The 15,542-nt window shown below is 40.1% G+C and overlaps 1 protein-coding gene across 6 annotated transcripts in view; it reads left to right on the plus strand.

The window, feature by feature from the left end:
- PRKCE (protein kinase C epsilon) overlaps window positions 1-15,542 on the plus strand; it is a 519,169-nt gene that overhangs the window by 334,846 nt on the left and 168,781 nt on the right. For 4 of the 6 annotated variants that reach the window (XM_073339116.1, XM_073339118.1, XM_073339120.1 and 1 more), the window contains 4 exons: window positions 512-544; window positions 971-1,067; window positions 1,741-1,955; window positions 4,870-5,043. In XM_073339116.1, the coding sequence (XP_073195217.1) occupies window positions 512-544; window positions 971-1,067; window positions 1,741-1,955; window positions 4,870-5,043 (519 nt within the window). The remainder of the gene's footprint in view (window positions 1-511; window positions 545-970; window positions 1,068-1,740; window positions 1,956-4,869; window positions 5,044-15,542) is intronic. The other 2 variants (XM_073339117.1, XM_073339119.1) reach the window with 1 other exon arrangement.

A 15,542-nucleotide genomic window follows, 5' to 3' on the forward strand; every position in this document is an offset into this window, starting at 1 on the left:
TCCAATAGTAAACTGCAACTTTTTGGTGCATCTGAGGAAAAAAATGAAATGGGAACTGAAGAGATCATATCCTTGTGCATATCAGATTTTACCCAGGTCATTTGTTTTAGTACTTACAGTAACACTAACACTTCTGTTTGAAAAGAAAACCTTCTGCCCACGTGGCTGTTTTTTTTTTTCAGTAATAAAGTAGCTTTTCATAGAAAACACATAATCTTGACAGTAGTAGCTTATAAATGAGACAGTCCAGCAACAAACATACCAGTGAGAGGACAGGGGATTTAAAGATGTACGTATGTGCTTTTGTAAGAAATAAATTTTAAAGCTGGTTGAGATCCCATACCATGAACCGAAACACAGGCTTAAAACCTACAAATCAGTATGTTTTAATTGTGAATTGAAAGACATTTTATGGCCCAAACCCAGCATTAAGAGTTAGGGCATCACTAAAAGCTTTGAGGGCATCACTAAGATTTCGGCACAGATCTGTGGACTGTTATTGCTATTACAGGGAAAAGGCAACACCGAGAACTCTGGTCTTGGGGTAAGTAAAATACTGAGCAGCATGAACTCCTACTGACATCAATGACACCTGCCACTGAGGACACTTAGCACCCTGCAGGATTGGACTCTGATGGAAGAACTAATATTTGTTGACTAATTTGTTTAAAAATATATTTGCTTGCAGTTGTTGAGTTCACATGTTACTGAATTGGATTCTTACACAGGCTTTTTTCTGTGCGTTTGATGAGCATTTCATTTAATCTTTAAAGTGAAAGCCTGTACTGTAGGCATTGGGATCTAACTTTTGACACAGGCTGTGAGATGATAATTTAGCAAGGATGAAGTGTACTCAGTTCCCTTTATTCCTTCCCTTTGTGAAGTTACTTTGTTTTTCAAGTTGCTTCATTTTCACTCTTTGTGTTAGAGGCTCTCACAGCTGAATATCCTTTTGTGGGAATGTTCTTAGCTAATTGCAGGTGCAGAATCTCAGCAGCCGGTTCCTGGAACCACACCTTCAGAAGAAGACAGGTCGAAATCAGCACCAACCTCTCCATGTGATCAGGGTTAGATACCTGTTTTGTTTCCATACCAATAAATATTGCTTTAGTGTCCGTCTCTATGAGGAGTAATAGTGCTGTTACAATGGACCCCGGCCTTGATAGACAATCTGATTCAAATTAAACAAGGAGTGTGAGCCACAAAAAGTCACCTTCAGGGATCTGGGAATCTGATGGGAAATTTGTGAATTGTAGTTTAATAAAAAAAAAAAAAAAAAACCTTTGAAAGGGGCTGATTCTCCTCTCCTTTACACCAGTATATTCCATTGACTTCAAAGTGAAACTCAGGGAAACTGTGAACCCACAAGAGAGTTCACGTGAACCCTGAATCTTCAGAGGAGTTAGTGTGCATAAATGAGGAATGCACACTAACTCCTCTGAAGATTCAGGGTGTGTGTGTGTGTGTCTGGAAGCAGAATGGGGCCTGTAGCACTAGAAAGTGAAAGTGTCAGCATGATCTATTTATTTAGATTGAATGCCTTGCATCACATTAAATGTAGTGGTCACCCTTAAAAACGTATGAATTTCATTAGCTAAGTCCTTAGATAACTAAATAACTAAGAGATTCAGCAGTATATTTCTTATAGTGAGAAGAGGGACGGAATTGCCTGCAATAGCATGGGACTGGACTGGACTGGGTTTGTAGAGAAGTCAATCTGTTGTTCCCACCTTTTCACAGAAATCAAAGAACTTGAAAACAACATTAGGAAAGCTTTGTCATTTGACAATCGAGGAGAAGAACACAGAGCAACGGCAACATCATCAACAGACAATCAGCTTAATAAACCTGGGGAGAATGGTGAAAACGGGGAAGTCAAACAAGTCCAGACCAAACGAATGGGTCTTGAAGAGTTCAACTTCATTAAAGTATTAGGGAAAGGTAGCTTTGGCAAGGTTGGTGGCTTTCTCTGATTTGATGGATTATTTTTGACTCTGCTGTATGCAATACTAATGTTAATATTGCCTAACGTGCTCCCACCACAGGGGTTTCTTTCTTGTCTTTCTTATTGGGATAGTCAGCTTTCAAAATAGTAATTTTCATGCATATGTATCCTGCTCATCAGATAGAATTAATTTACTGTTTAAATCATTATAAAAAATGAGGGCTAAGAGATTTGAACTAGATGTCAAGATTTCACTATTGAAATTGCATTAACTAAACGTAGAATAAATACTACTTGACAGGGCAAATAACAACAGTGGGTGTATTCCAATAGGAAGCAGGAGTATAGAAATGACATTACGCGATTCTGTGTTTGTTCTCTCTCCAGGTGATTTCCACTTCAAATTTGCTCACTTTGCAAGGCAAATGATGGGTGGTTGTTTTGTCCAACTTCCAGCCTTAAAAATTCCACATGCCATGTGAAAATTAAGATGTATTTGGTCTCCATCCCTCCTCTAGCTGAGTAGCAGCAGCCTGATGGTTTCATTGATGATGAAAGAGACCAAGATATAATCCAGTTCGTTCTGCGATAGTTGCATTGTGCCCCTCAATGCCAGCAATAGTAAAATCATGGTTTTCTCAACAAAGGAAGCAAAAATTATTTGAAGGCTGAAGCTGTGCTAAGATTTTATAACAATTCCCCCCGCCCCCCGCAAGCCAGGCAGACCTCACCTGATTTTGGTTTCATTATTGATGTGAAACCCAGATAAGATTCACTCAGTGTTTTAAATGTTTGAGTGAGCCTGGACTATATTTTGAGCAAACATGAGCCCATTAATGGTTTGATGAAAACCTTGCAAAGCTCTGTGGTTTTGGCTGAGTTTGACTTTGAGTTGACCAAATGAATTTGGAATGAGTGAAGCCTGTATAAATTCCATCACATGCCTACACAGGTGTTGATCTACTGGCTGCTTTCACTGGTGCTAGTGCTTGAAAAATGAGCATGCAGGTATTTTCTGCATGCAGATTTGCATGCACACTAATTAAGCTGTTAATATTTTAGCATACTTCTTGGGAGGGAGAAAAGGGGAAATAATTAATGGAATTATGGGAGTTGGGGCACATGACTTGTGAGGAGAGGTTGAGGGAACTGGGCTTATTTAGTCTGCAGAAGAGAAGAGTGAGGGGGGATTTGATAGCAGCCTTCAACTACCCAAAGGGGCATTCCAAAGAGGATGGAGCTAGGCTGTTCATAGTGGTGGCAGATGACAGAACAAGGAGTAATGGTCTCAAGTTGCAGTGGGGGAGGTCTAGGTTGGATATTAGGAAACACTATTTCACTAGGAGGGTGGTGAAGCACTGGACTGGATTACCTAGGGAGTTGGTGGAATCTCCATCCTTAAAGGCTTTTAAGGCCCGGCTTGACAAAGCCCTAGCTAGGATGATTTAGTTGGGGTTGGTCCTGCTTTGAGCGGGGGGTTGGACTAGATGACCTCCTGAGGTCTCTTCCAGCCCTAATCCTCTATAATTCTGTGAATAAAAATAATGAGTGATAATTTACTGACTGGTCTGATCTTCCTCACTGTGAGTATCTTGCAAGGATTTATCTGGAGTTCAGAGGTAGCACTAAGAAGATAATAGTGAGGGCATGTGGAAACAAGAAGTAATTATTTCCAAATTGGCAAATCTTTTCCCTTAGGCAGCAGAACCGGTGCAGTTCCACTCTGCAGCAGTAAGTGGAAGAAGCAGGAGCCTGTGGAAGGGCTGAAAACACCATGCATGCTTCATAGCTTTAATTCTCAGGGGGCTCACTCTGGGTATGTAGACATACGCCCTGCAGAGGGTATGTCTACACTGTGATTAAAAGCCCACAGCTCCGAGTCTCAGTTCCCAGGTCAGCTGACTCAGGCTCATGGGGTTGCAGGGCTATAAAATTGCCATGTAGACATTTGGGCTCAGGCTAGAGCCTCTGTGAGGGGGAAGGGTATCAGAGCCTGGGCTCCAATCCAAGCCCGAACATCTATACTGCAATTTTATCGCCCCGCAGTCTGAGTCCCACCATGAGCCCAAGTCAGCTGACTCAGGCCAGCTGCCACAGGTTTTTTTTCACAGTGTAGACATACTATTGAAAGCGAGTGAAGGTGGAAGGGAATGTGCGGAGCTGGAGCTATACAGAACTACAGTAATTACCTTTTCAGTGTGCTGTGCTCTGTGGTGAGTAAGAGGTAAGGATGAAACATGGGAATCTGCTGCTACACAGATCCACGCTTGATTCCTCCAAAATAAAGAGATCTCTGCCTATACAGGGGTTCCTGCAGTACCAGTTCTGGAGCAGCTCTTTGTCTCCTTATTCCTCAATACCCCAATCAGTCTCCATAGAGTACCTCTGTACCATGCCCAGACAAGCCAAACTCAGGTTTGAATGGGACAGGACTTTTCCCTCAAATAGATGTTGATTTTGGGTGCTCTTTTCAGGTTGTCACAGTGATGTGCATTGTTATTTTGAATGACAACATTGTTGCAGCACTTTCCAAAAGGGGAACTAAACCCATATTATGCTTTAGTTTGCCCCCTTCCCTGTTTTCCAGATCTCAGCAGTGGGGCAGAGAAGGCAAGCTGTAAGGTACTGGATAACAAGGATTTAACGGCCTGCATTCTTAACTAAACTGAACGAAGCATACATTGCGTGGCTGATATTCAAAGTTCTACTAAAAGTGTCCATTTTAAAATGTGAATTTCTTCAGCTACTTAGCTACATAAAATAGACAACCTGAGAGTGCTGTGTGAGTGCAGTTATCCTTTCAGTTGCTCTGTACTTTTCAAATCTGTACACACATTTTTTCTATTGCATTTAAATTTGTCACGTATAATATATTTGTCTGATTGTCTGTGCTCTATATAAGCAAAGATTTCTACTGATTCTAGGTCATGCTAGCTGAGCTAAAAGGTAAAGATGAAGTATATGCAGTGAAAGTCTTAAAGAAAGATGTCATCCTTCAAGATGATGATGTAGACTGTACAATGACAGAAAAGAGAATTCTGGCATTAGCACGGAAACATCCCTATCTAACACAACTTTACTGCTGCTTCCAGACCAAGGTATGCTAAATAAGCCTGTTGATTAACTTTCATCAAGAGAGCTGTACAACAGTATTGTTAAGTATTTGCAGTTCAAAATGAAGCTGCATAAAAGGTACCAATACATAGTGTTTTGAAATATTTCTTGGAGGATTTCAGTGACGCCTCAGAAGCATGAAATTTGAATGGGCTCTACTTTTAACTTGCATGTTGTCAAGAAATCAAAGGAAAATGGTATATCCAGCTCTGCTTGCCCAGACAGAATCTTCATAGCAAATATAGTGCCATTATTAAACAGCATAAATACTGTGTTGCCTTGTACATGACAGAAGATGGCAGTAGAGAAACAACAATAGGTTACTGAGTTATCCTTTCTATGTACGATAATAGGGTATATCAGTGGCTTACATAACTGAAATAAAAATGTTGTTAGTGTCCAGTATGCAGAGAAAGAGAGAGCCAAATTGTTCATTAAAACTCTGTTTTCGTTAACTCTGACAGAAATAAGATTACAGGAGAACCCTCCTGCGGTTCATATTTTCAGTTTCTTATGCTGTAAAATGAAGCTGATGTTTGCAGAGTTCAAAAAGAAGAGGAGGCAGATATGTTGCCCTTCAAATCAACTCCTATAAAACTAATGCTGTCCATGAGGTAGGAGGACAGCAAAAGCTGATAATAAGATCCTTACTCCCTAAACTATTCCCTTCTCGACTGTGTGTTCACTGTTAGGGATTCTGATATGGAATCCCTTTGCAGACTGGGGTTGCTACCAAAATGTAAGCACTCTGTAATCTGAAACATTCTGTTTGGATGGTGAGTGAATTGTTTAGACTCTCTGAAACTGTTAATTAGGATGTTAGAGACTAGTCCTGTTCAGTGCTAATTTCCGTACTTCATCCCCATAGCCCTTTATTTCTGTCTGTCATGCAGCAGAGCAGACAACAGTCATCTGTTTTTCACCTGGTAGATAAAGGTTCTCTTGTACTTTGTGTCACCTTGTTGACTTCAGTGGGAGTTTTGCCTAAGGACTGCAGAATAAAGCCTAATTTGTGAATAAGCGGTTTTGTTGATAGAATATCACTTATTGTATCTGGTTAAAACCTTAAAAATATCCATAACCTTAAAAAGTTCTTTTAAAATATTACATGTTCCAAATCATTAACCCCATTTAAGTCCATGTAAATTTTGTCGTTAACTTAAATGGGACTAGGATTTGGTCCTTAGAGAAAACACAATATTTAGACTTAAAATGTATTAATACATAAATAAATGGATATATATAAAATAGAATACTTGAAAATCGTTATATTACTTACCAGCCAAGTCCTGAGTTCAGGGTTCTTTTTCAGCAAAGGATGATATTTGAATTCTTGGGGCAAAGTCATCCTTGGTGTAACTCTATTAAAATAAGTGGAATTAAACCAGGAAGAATTAGCCCATTGTACCTAATTCAAAGACATTAAACCAACATTAGGCATAACAAAAATCTTACTGTTTAATTGCACAGCAGAACCAAAAATGTATATGCACAAATGAGCAGTTAAATGTTTACCTGACTTATACTTGAATTTGCTATGGCTTTACGTGCAATTGTGGTAATTAGATGCATGCAATTATGGAATATCTGTGCCTAAATTGCCTTCTTCCCGCTCTCCAAGCCATTTCCCAGTGTAAGAGATTCACAAATTTGTATATAGCTCCCACTGACATCCTCTCAGTCCTCTGTTCTCCTCCCCCTTTGCTTCCATTTAGGCCATCTCTCCACCAAAGAGACTATTCAATACTTCCCCTCTCTCAAGGAGAATAACTAGACTAGAGTTTGTGGTCAGTTAAAACTTGAATGAACTGATAAGTAAGTAACTTGAGTGAACTAACGAATTTACAGTCCTTAGTCTAGACACCTAACAAGTGTTGTTCCAAGACACAGTGAGATATATTTGACTGTGATACAGTCTCCTATGGGAAATAGTGGGGACCCCCATTGGTTTATGTGAAACTTTAATCATGCATAGACCTTTTGCTGGCATTCAATGCAGGGGTTGATTTCACTCAAATGTTATATTAGCAGAGAGTAAAAGCTGAGCTTGTAATTCTCACAAGAAACCTGAGTCTTTAAGAATTAAGCTCGTCCTGTTCAACAACAGAAAAAATACCATGTGACCTATGTGTCCAGTCAAAACAAAGCAACACATCTCAATAATGAAATATTTCAAAGAACTGCTTGTGAACAATCGACAAAGGACTCTTTGTAGAAGTTGTACATAAACATAATTAATACATCTGCAAAAATTGTAAACTGTGTGTGAATTGGGGGGAAAACAGCTATATTATTCACTGAATTATTTGCTCAGCTCCAATAAAAAACCAGGTAGGGAAGCAGTTCTTAAACAAGCACAGTGTACAATAAAAATAGCTTTGCTGAGACAAAGTCTTTTGCACAGTAGAGCCAAAAATGTTTCAGACGTAAGTGTCGGATTAATTATTTAGACTAAAATTGTCTGCAGTAGGAGATCAAGGTTCTGAGCCTCTCAGAACGGGGCCCTACAATAATGATCCTGCTGGAATTAAATTTTACAATTCAGATATATCTTATTGCTCATACTGGGGAGGGCTGGCACTGTATTAAAGTGCTTGATGTTTGTTTTCTGTAAATAACTTTGTTTTATCTTTTATTCCCTTCCCCACAAAAATTAACACTTCTAAAAGGTGGGAGCTTTCCCTTGCATACTGTAAAATGTAATTAAACCTATGCAGACAGTGCAGAGAAGTTGCTCAGTACAGATTGCATGGCAAGACACACTGTAGTGTTTGCCTTCATAATGTGGTGTTGTAGCCATGTTGGTTCCTTATGTTAGAGAGAAGGTGGGTTTGCTAATATCTTTGTCTTTTATTAGTGAAAGAGACAAGCTTTCGAGTTTACACAGAGCAGACCTGAAGAAGAGCTCTGTATAAACTCAAAAGCTTGTCTCTTTCACCAGCAGAAGTTGGTCCAATCAAAGATATTACCAAACCTACCTTGTCTCTTCATAAGGTAGACATTTTAATCTGTTCAGATATCCTTTTCCTTAAGATGTTTTTCTAAATTATCCTTTAGTCATCATTGCTATACTACGGAAAATATTTTAAATTATTTTGGAAAGCCATGGGCCCAATTCAGGAACTAGGTCAAATGGATGCTAATATGCTAACTTACATGTTAATATTGCTTTAACAATGCTTCTCGGTTTTGACTGGCAACAGTGTCGAACAGCCTCCCCAGAAGATGAGAAGAGCATACATTGGGTCCATAGCCTGCAGACATTTACACACATGCTTAACTTTAATTACATGAATATTCCCATTTGACTTCAAGATTGGAACCATAATCTGTACAAGGGTCTCAACTGAGCAAATCATGGAAGCATGTGTTTTACTTTAAGCAAGTGCTTAGATTCATTGACATCAAAGCCAAGCACGTGTTGAAGTTCTTGGTGAATGGGGATGGATTTAAGCATGTGTTTTGCTGAACTGGGAGACTAGAAGAAAATTAAAAGATATTTGAAAACTTTTGTGAAACTCCCATCTGTTGTTCACCCATCTTATAAACTGAACAAATAATGCAGGGGGAGATGTTGAATAATTAAATTAAAATACCGGTAATATCATGAAAGGAATTGTTCCTAACTTCCTAAAACACAACCTTTTGCTGCTGAATTTTTTTCATGTTTTGTTTCAAACCTAAAGGTAAACTTTTCTAAAAGATTGATCAAAACCAGCTCAGTGTTTTGAAGTTACTTGAACATAGAATAAAATATGCTTTTAATATATTTTTATTAGAAATGTTATGCTTGAATAATTTGAAAAAGGAAGGATGCTAGATGCTTCAAATGTGGTTTGTTTTATAGACAGGTGGTCAGCGTAGATGGTCATAATTGTCCCTTTTTGCCTTATAATCTATTAATTATACTGAGATGTTAACATCAAGACAATTTGATGAAAATTAGTTTTTAACAGATGGATTGATGAATGTTTAAAGTCAGCTTTCTAGTGCATTTGCATTGGAAATTGTTCTTCCTCATGAATATGAATGAGAGTATAGTTATTCCCCCAAGCCCTCATGAGGTTAGTAACCATTATCCCCATTTTATAAATGGAGAACTGAGGCACAGAGAGATGTTACACGGGAAGTCTGTGGCAGAGCTAAGAACTGAACACAGGTCTCCGGAGTCCCCCTTCAGTGCCTTAACCACAACATCATCTCTCCTCTCTTCTATACTGGAGTACTTCTCCAAGGATAGTGTGTGTTGTTTCTAAAGAAAAATCTAGCCATTTAATACATTTCTGCCATTCTGTTAGAAAATAGTCACACATTTTAATATGAATATGTAATGTGTATGTCTTCATACATTTGTGCACATGTATCATGTTTGTGATTAAGAAATCTAGATTTGTTAAATTTTATCTTTAGAAGTCAGCTTGTACTTTGGGCATGAAGCAGTAATAATAGGAATAAAGAGCTGCTCGTAAGGTGGGGGGAGCATAGAATACTGTGTCCTTATTACAGAAGGCATTATCTATCGTAAAAGTTTCATTAAAATGATGTGGGATGTCAAGTGGCAAGAGGAATAAACTGGCTAGTTTGAACTTTCATGCTATCTGTCATTTATAGGTCATGATGTGACTCATTTAATACATATTTATCCAATTCATTGGTCTTCTGTATTTAATTTATAAACCAGGTTTCTGGAAGAGAAATTTCAGTAATTTAAACAATATATTTATTTCATCTTTAAAGTGCTTTATGAACATACATTAATATCCAGAACAGCCCTGCCATGAAGGTGAAATCAGTAGGCATTGTTATCTCCGTTGTACAAATGAAAGAGATTAAGGCCAAAAGTGACCGCTAATTTTGGCTTCCTCAAATTTTAAATACCCAACTTGACACTTTGAGTCTGGCTTTCAGAGGTGTCTAAAGTTGGGCACTCAAAATTAGTAGTCACTTTGGGAACTTTTGGCATCAGTGACTTCCCCTAGTGTGAAAAAAATGAGTCACTACCAGAGTCTGACTTAGAACTCAGGTTTCTGGCTCTCAATCCTTTCTTCAGACTGGTAGACCATGCTTCACCTGCGAATGGAGAATGTAGAGAAAATAATATTGGGTAATATAATTTTGCCCCTGTTTATTGGTAGGACAAGCAGGAAAGATTCAAGAGTGAACTGTTGAAACATGATTCACTACATGGTGCAAGTATAGAGTCCTACAAGTGTGTGTGGGTGGGGGTTCTTAGTATGTGGGTAAGCTTTTAGTCTTTCAAGAAATACTGTGTTGTTGGTAGTTTTGTTACACAGTTTTCCTTCGAGAGAATCTGTGGCAGATAACAGGGAGATTTCTAGAAAAGGGGATTTCCTGCATGCTGTTTGTGACTGCCTCTGTTCCAGGACAGGTGTGTCTATATGTGTACATGAAACAAGCTAAACTTAGGGTATTCCCACTGATTTCCCTCCACTGGGAAGGCAGCCTGCAGGACCTCAGAATTCTGCTACCACTCGACAGGGAAAATCTGATGTCGGAAGCAAGACATTAGTATCAGAAGAAGGGGTGGAGCTGTTATCAGAAGAGGGGCATTAGTGTCAGAAGAAAGGTAATTATCTATGGATGGATGTATAAAAGAAAACCCTGACCTCAGCAGAAAAGGGACAAGAACCTGAGACAACATGAACTAGTGACTTTGCTATTGCTGTTGATTCTTATGTGGCAGGCAGTTGGATACTGGGATGAAGGACAACAGTATAAAACCATAAAACAAACAGATAGTATCATTTAGCATTCACGTATTATGGAAGCGATTCCATTTTTCACCTTATCAGAGTATGCTCAGCAGGGATGTCAACTCACTCTGTGCAGAAGACACACAGATCATTCTGTGCAACGTAGTTAGGTCACCTAACCCCCCATTGTAGGTGCAGCTAAGTTGATGAAAGAATTGTTCTGTCAACGTCTTAGACAGGTGGCTTACCTATATTGATGGAAGAACCTCTTCCATTGATGTAGAAAGCATCTACACCAGTGGTGGACAACCTGCGCTGCTTCCCGCAGCTCCTGTTGGCTGGGAATGGCAAACTGTGGCCCCTGGCAGCTGCAGGTGGCCGTGCAAATGTAAACAGACAGTCTGGTGGCCCACCAGCAGATTACCCTGGCGTGCCCACCACTGGTCTACACTGCAGTGCTACAGTGGCACATTGCAGCACCACAGCCCTGCCATTGTCCATAGACATACCCTTAGATTGTGAGCCCTTTGGTGTAGGAACCATTTCGTCCTTTGTGTTTGTACAGCTCCTAGCACATTGTTGTTGTTGGAAGGATGTTCTTGTATTTAAAGCACTGACTACAATTTAGGAGATTCAGTTTCAGTTCACAGCTCTGTCACAGATTTCCTGTGACCTGGGCAAGCCACCTAATCCTCTGCTTCAGTTCCCAATCTGTAAAATAGGAATGATAATTCTTCCTTTTCCCATCCTTTGTCTGCCTTGTCTATTTAAACTGTAAGCTCTTTGTTGCAGGGGCAATCTCTCACTATGTGTATGTACAGCACCTAGTACAATGAGGCCCCTGATACCAGAAACAAATAAGTCATTAGAATCTATGCCTTAGTTCCCTGACTACTGACTAAAAATGTCAATATTATCAGGAAATTTGCATCCAAAAATTAGGCTATGCTAAAAAATAAACATACAGAAATTAATATTAATAGAAATGGCATGTATTGTTATTTAAATGACAGTGCAAACCGGTTTCTGTTTGTTTAAATGTTTGTTTGTTTGTTTGTGTAAATATTCCCATGCAGTTTTCACAATTCACACACTGCAGTATTATGGATAGCATGAGAACGAGGAACTGGAATGGACTAGTCTATTTTTATTCCTAAAAGTGAAGTACTGAAAGCTGAACAGACAGTGTAAATGGTGAAAAGTAAATAAGATTATAAAAGCTCTTTATTTTTTAAAGTAAGGTGGTATAAGTAACAAAGGTAATATTTTTTGTTTTGATACATGATTTTTAGCCTGACAGAGTTCCTTTAAGAAGTAGAATGTTTGTAAGCAGAAAAAAATAGTTCTTGATTGCATTAAAGAAGTCCCCGCCACCCCCATGTTTATTTAACAGGCTAGTAAATGTCTTGTGTGATAATAGCTCAGGGTGGTGTCATTTGAGATCTACAGTGCAAATTAACCTCACTGGCTGGCCAGTTACATTTATCTGGGACAAATCAGAGGTTTCTAATCCGTTTTACCTGGTATTCTTGTGCTTTGGTTGCTAGGCAGCTAAACTCATTATGTAGTAGTTGCGATAGGGTGTAATCTGTTTAGGACAAGTTTGCACTGCCCTATGTTACTGGTTAGTGTCACATTAGAAATTTTGTATGGCTCAATTTTGTTATGCCTGTGGCTTCAGTGGGATTGTGTATGTGTAACAGAGCACTGGATTAGCCCCAGTAACTTTTAGATTAATCAGAGCTAAAATATTTTAACACAAGGTTACATTAATACATTGAGCAGAGACAAATTTTCCACCAGTAAGCGTTAACTGTGTGAAAGGGCTGAATACAATGGTAAACATACAATATACAACAGAGGTTACTAATACTTATATTGTTTTATTAGTTGGTTCCAACAGACTTATTCAAATCACAAGTGCAAACAAAATGAAGTTCACCTGCTCGGCAGATATTTCATGAAATGCAAAGAGGTACCAAGGACTAATATCTAGTGATGACTCAGGCATCGTACAGTGCAGAGAAACCCCGACAATCTGATGTAATAATATTGTGCTGAGTATGACACTTCAGGAATTACTTCAGGCTGTGTGTTTAATTTAGATATCCCAGAGACAGTAACATATTATGACTGTTTAGTGATCCGTGCATTGTTTAAAAGTACATATTGTAGTTGAGAATAGTCGGGATGGTAAAGCTGATGAGTAAATACTGTAATTATTGTCTCTCATACACACAAGTTTCTGTATCCAGCTTAGTGACCTGATTTTGGAAAACTTGCTGTTATGCTGCTTAATCGTTGCTAGCTGTTCTTGAAAGATTATTGAAGCCTGGTTAGCTCACTGAAGATCCATTGTTCCCATTAGCCCTGTTAGTTTTACACTTCAAGTCCCGGCTATCAGAGCAGTCAAACTCCATCAGGGCCCATCTCCGTACTTACTCCTGTAACTTAGGCTTTGTCTACACTAGCACTTTTGTCGGCAAAACTTATACCAATCAGGAGTGTGAAAACCACCCCCCCGCCCACCCCCGACTGACACAAGTTTCACAACAAAAGTGCCAGTGTGGTCAGCACTATGTCGGCAGGAGACGGTCAGCTGCCGAAATAGCTACCACTGCTCGTTGGGGGTGGTTTAATTATGCTGGCAGGAGAGCTCTCTCCCACTGGCAAAAGGGCGACTACACAGGAGAGCTTACAGTGGCCCAGCTGCGGCGGTACAACTGTGCCACTGTAAGGTCCATAGTATAGACAGAGCCTTAGAGAAGGCATCAGTCAAAAATATCTAAAGCTTCTCTTTTTAAGTTAGTAAAGGTTTTTATTTTGAGAGTTTGATGCAGCACCCACCCTTTTCAAATCCAAATACATGACTTGCTTCTGGTGTGCATATATAAAAGTGAGTGTTGCAGCTGCAGCTCCACATTTTGCCCTGGTTGTAACCTGCTAGGGCCTTGTCCACACTTAGGAATAGCCCTGATTCAGCAAAGGATTACCAACTTTCACTGTAGCTGCACTGGTATAAACAAGGTCAATCTAGGTTCTGCACTGATTTGAGCTAATTACGGTTCACCCTGAACCCTGGTTTACCCTTGTCTATGTTTAGGAGTCAGCACTGGTGTAGCAATACCAATTGCTGCTATACCTGAAGATTCACCATCCAGCTTGTCTAGTGGATTTTGTACCAGAAATGATTGAGTGCAGAAAGACATTTATTTGAGTAGCAGGCAGAGTCAGAAGCGTGAGGGCCTACCTGCTTTCTCCCTACAGATTGTAGAACTTTACACACTTTCCCCGTTGAGAAACACATTGCCAGTCCTGTTGAGGCATGTCTGAGTACAGATGCATTTTCAGAATACCATCCACAAGCTTTACTAACGTTTTTCCTGCCAAAATTATCTGTCTTGTACACCCTACTTTGGCAGGGATCAAAGGAGACAAGGAATGCCATCTTCCAAAAATGGGCAAATGTGGTAGTGAGGTTTGTAGGGAGAGCAGAACTTGAATACACATGTCTGTTGCAGAATCCACGTTCCCCTTACAAACTCTATGGTGTGTTGCCTTCACTTCAATCCAAGTGACTATTTTAATGATTGTTTTTGTTTATTCCTCACGAGGTGTTTTTTAAATTGACATGTTTGTATGAATGGTGCATTTGTTCTCAGCTGGGAGGAATAATTTAACAATGCTGGTTTAAATAAATCCAGTGTTTAGGGCCAATTGTGGTTTTTAAGCTGTTTGATACATTTCAGTGTGGAGCTGAGAAGGATGAAGATGGTTCGTGTTGTAGCAGGAGCCTCCGGAAGAGTTCTGGTCTGCTGTTTTGTCACAAGTCTGGCTGGGTGGTGTGTGGAGTTACTGGGGACAAAGAACCTCTCAAATAATACATCAACAGGGGGAGGTCAAGCAGGGGGGGCTGAGCAGAGAGTGCTGCTGTCAAATCAACAGCCAAGGGCTCTGATGTTCCATTCCCTCTCCCCTTCCTCCTGTGTGTGAAGAAACCTTAGCTTTCAAGGTCCATTCAGTGGGAGGGGTCCTGGAAGCATGGTGGGGTGGGAGCAGACCCATGACTCTGGTGCTTGCCCTGCCTTTCTAACCCCAACCTCTCTGACTTTTAACTGTGAGTTTTCCTCAAAACCATGCACATTGGGCACAGTTGAGCCTTTGCAAGGCATAGCCATGGCTACTGGATACTATGGGCTATCATACTGGTGTCTGTTGTTGGAGGCCTTCTGCCACTAAAGTATGTAATTAAGTAGTAGGCCTCGTGTGTGCTGAGGGAATGTGCACAGAAGCAAATATGCCCAGCAGTACTAGATGGGGAGGTCTCTGAGTTACTACAGATAATTCTTTCCCCAGTGTCTGGCTGGTGGGTCTTGTCCACATGCTCTGGGTCTAACTGATTGCCATATTTGAGTTCGGGAAGGAATTTTCCCCCAGGTCAGACTGGCAGAGACACTGGGGGGTTTTCACCTTCCTCTGCAGCATAGGCCACGGTTCACTTGCAGGTTTACACTAAGGTAAATGATGGATTATCTGTAACTTGAAATCTTTTAAATCACGATTTGAGGACTTCAGGAACTCAGCCAGAGGTTAGGGGCCTGTTACAGGAGTGGGTGGGTGAGGTTCTGTGGCCTGCAATGTGCAGGAGGTCAGACTAGATGATCTTGATGGTCCCTCCTGGCCTAAAAGTCTGAGATGTAGCATACACTCCCCCACACCATGCAAGCTGCTTAGCACTCCTACCTGCTAGGAGCATGTAGCACCACTGG

The sequence above is a fragment of the Lepidochelys kempii genome, chromosome 3, assembly GCF_965140265.1.
Source record: "Lepidochelys kempii isolate rLepKem1 chromosome 3, rLepKem1.hap2, whole genome shotgun sequence".
NCBI classification, from domain to species: domain Eukaryota; kingdom Metazoa; phylum Chordata; order Testudines; family Cheloniidae; genus Lepidochelys; species Lepidochelys kempii.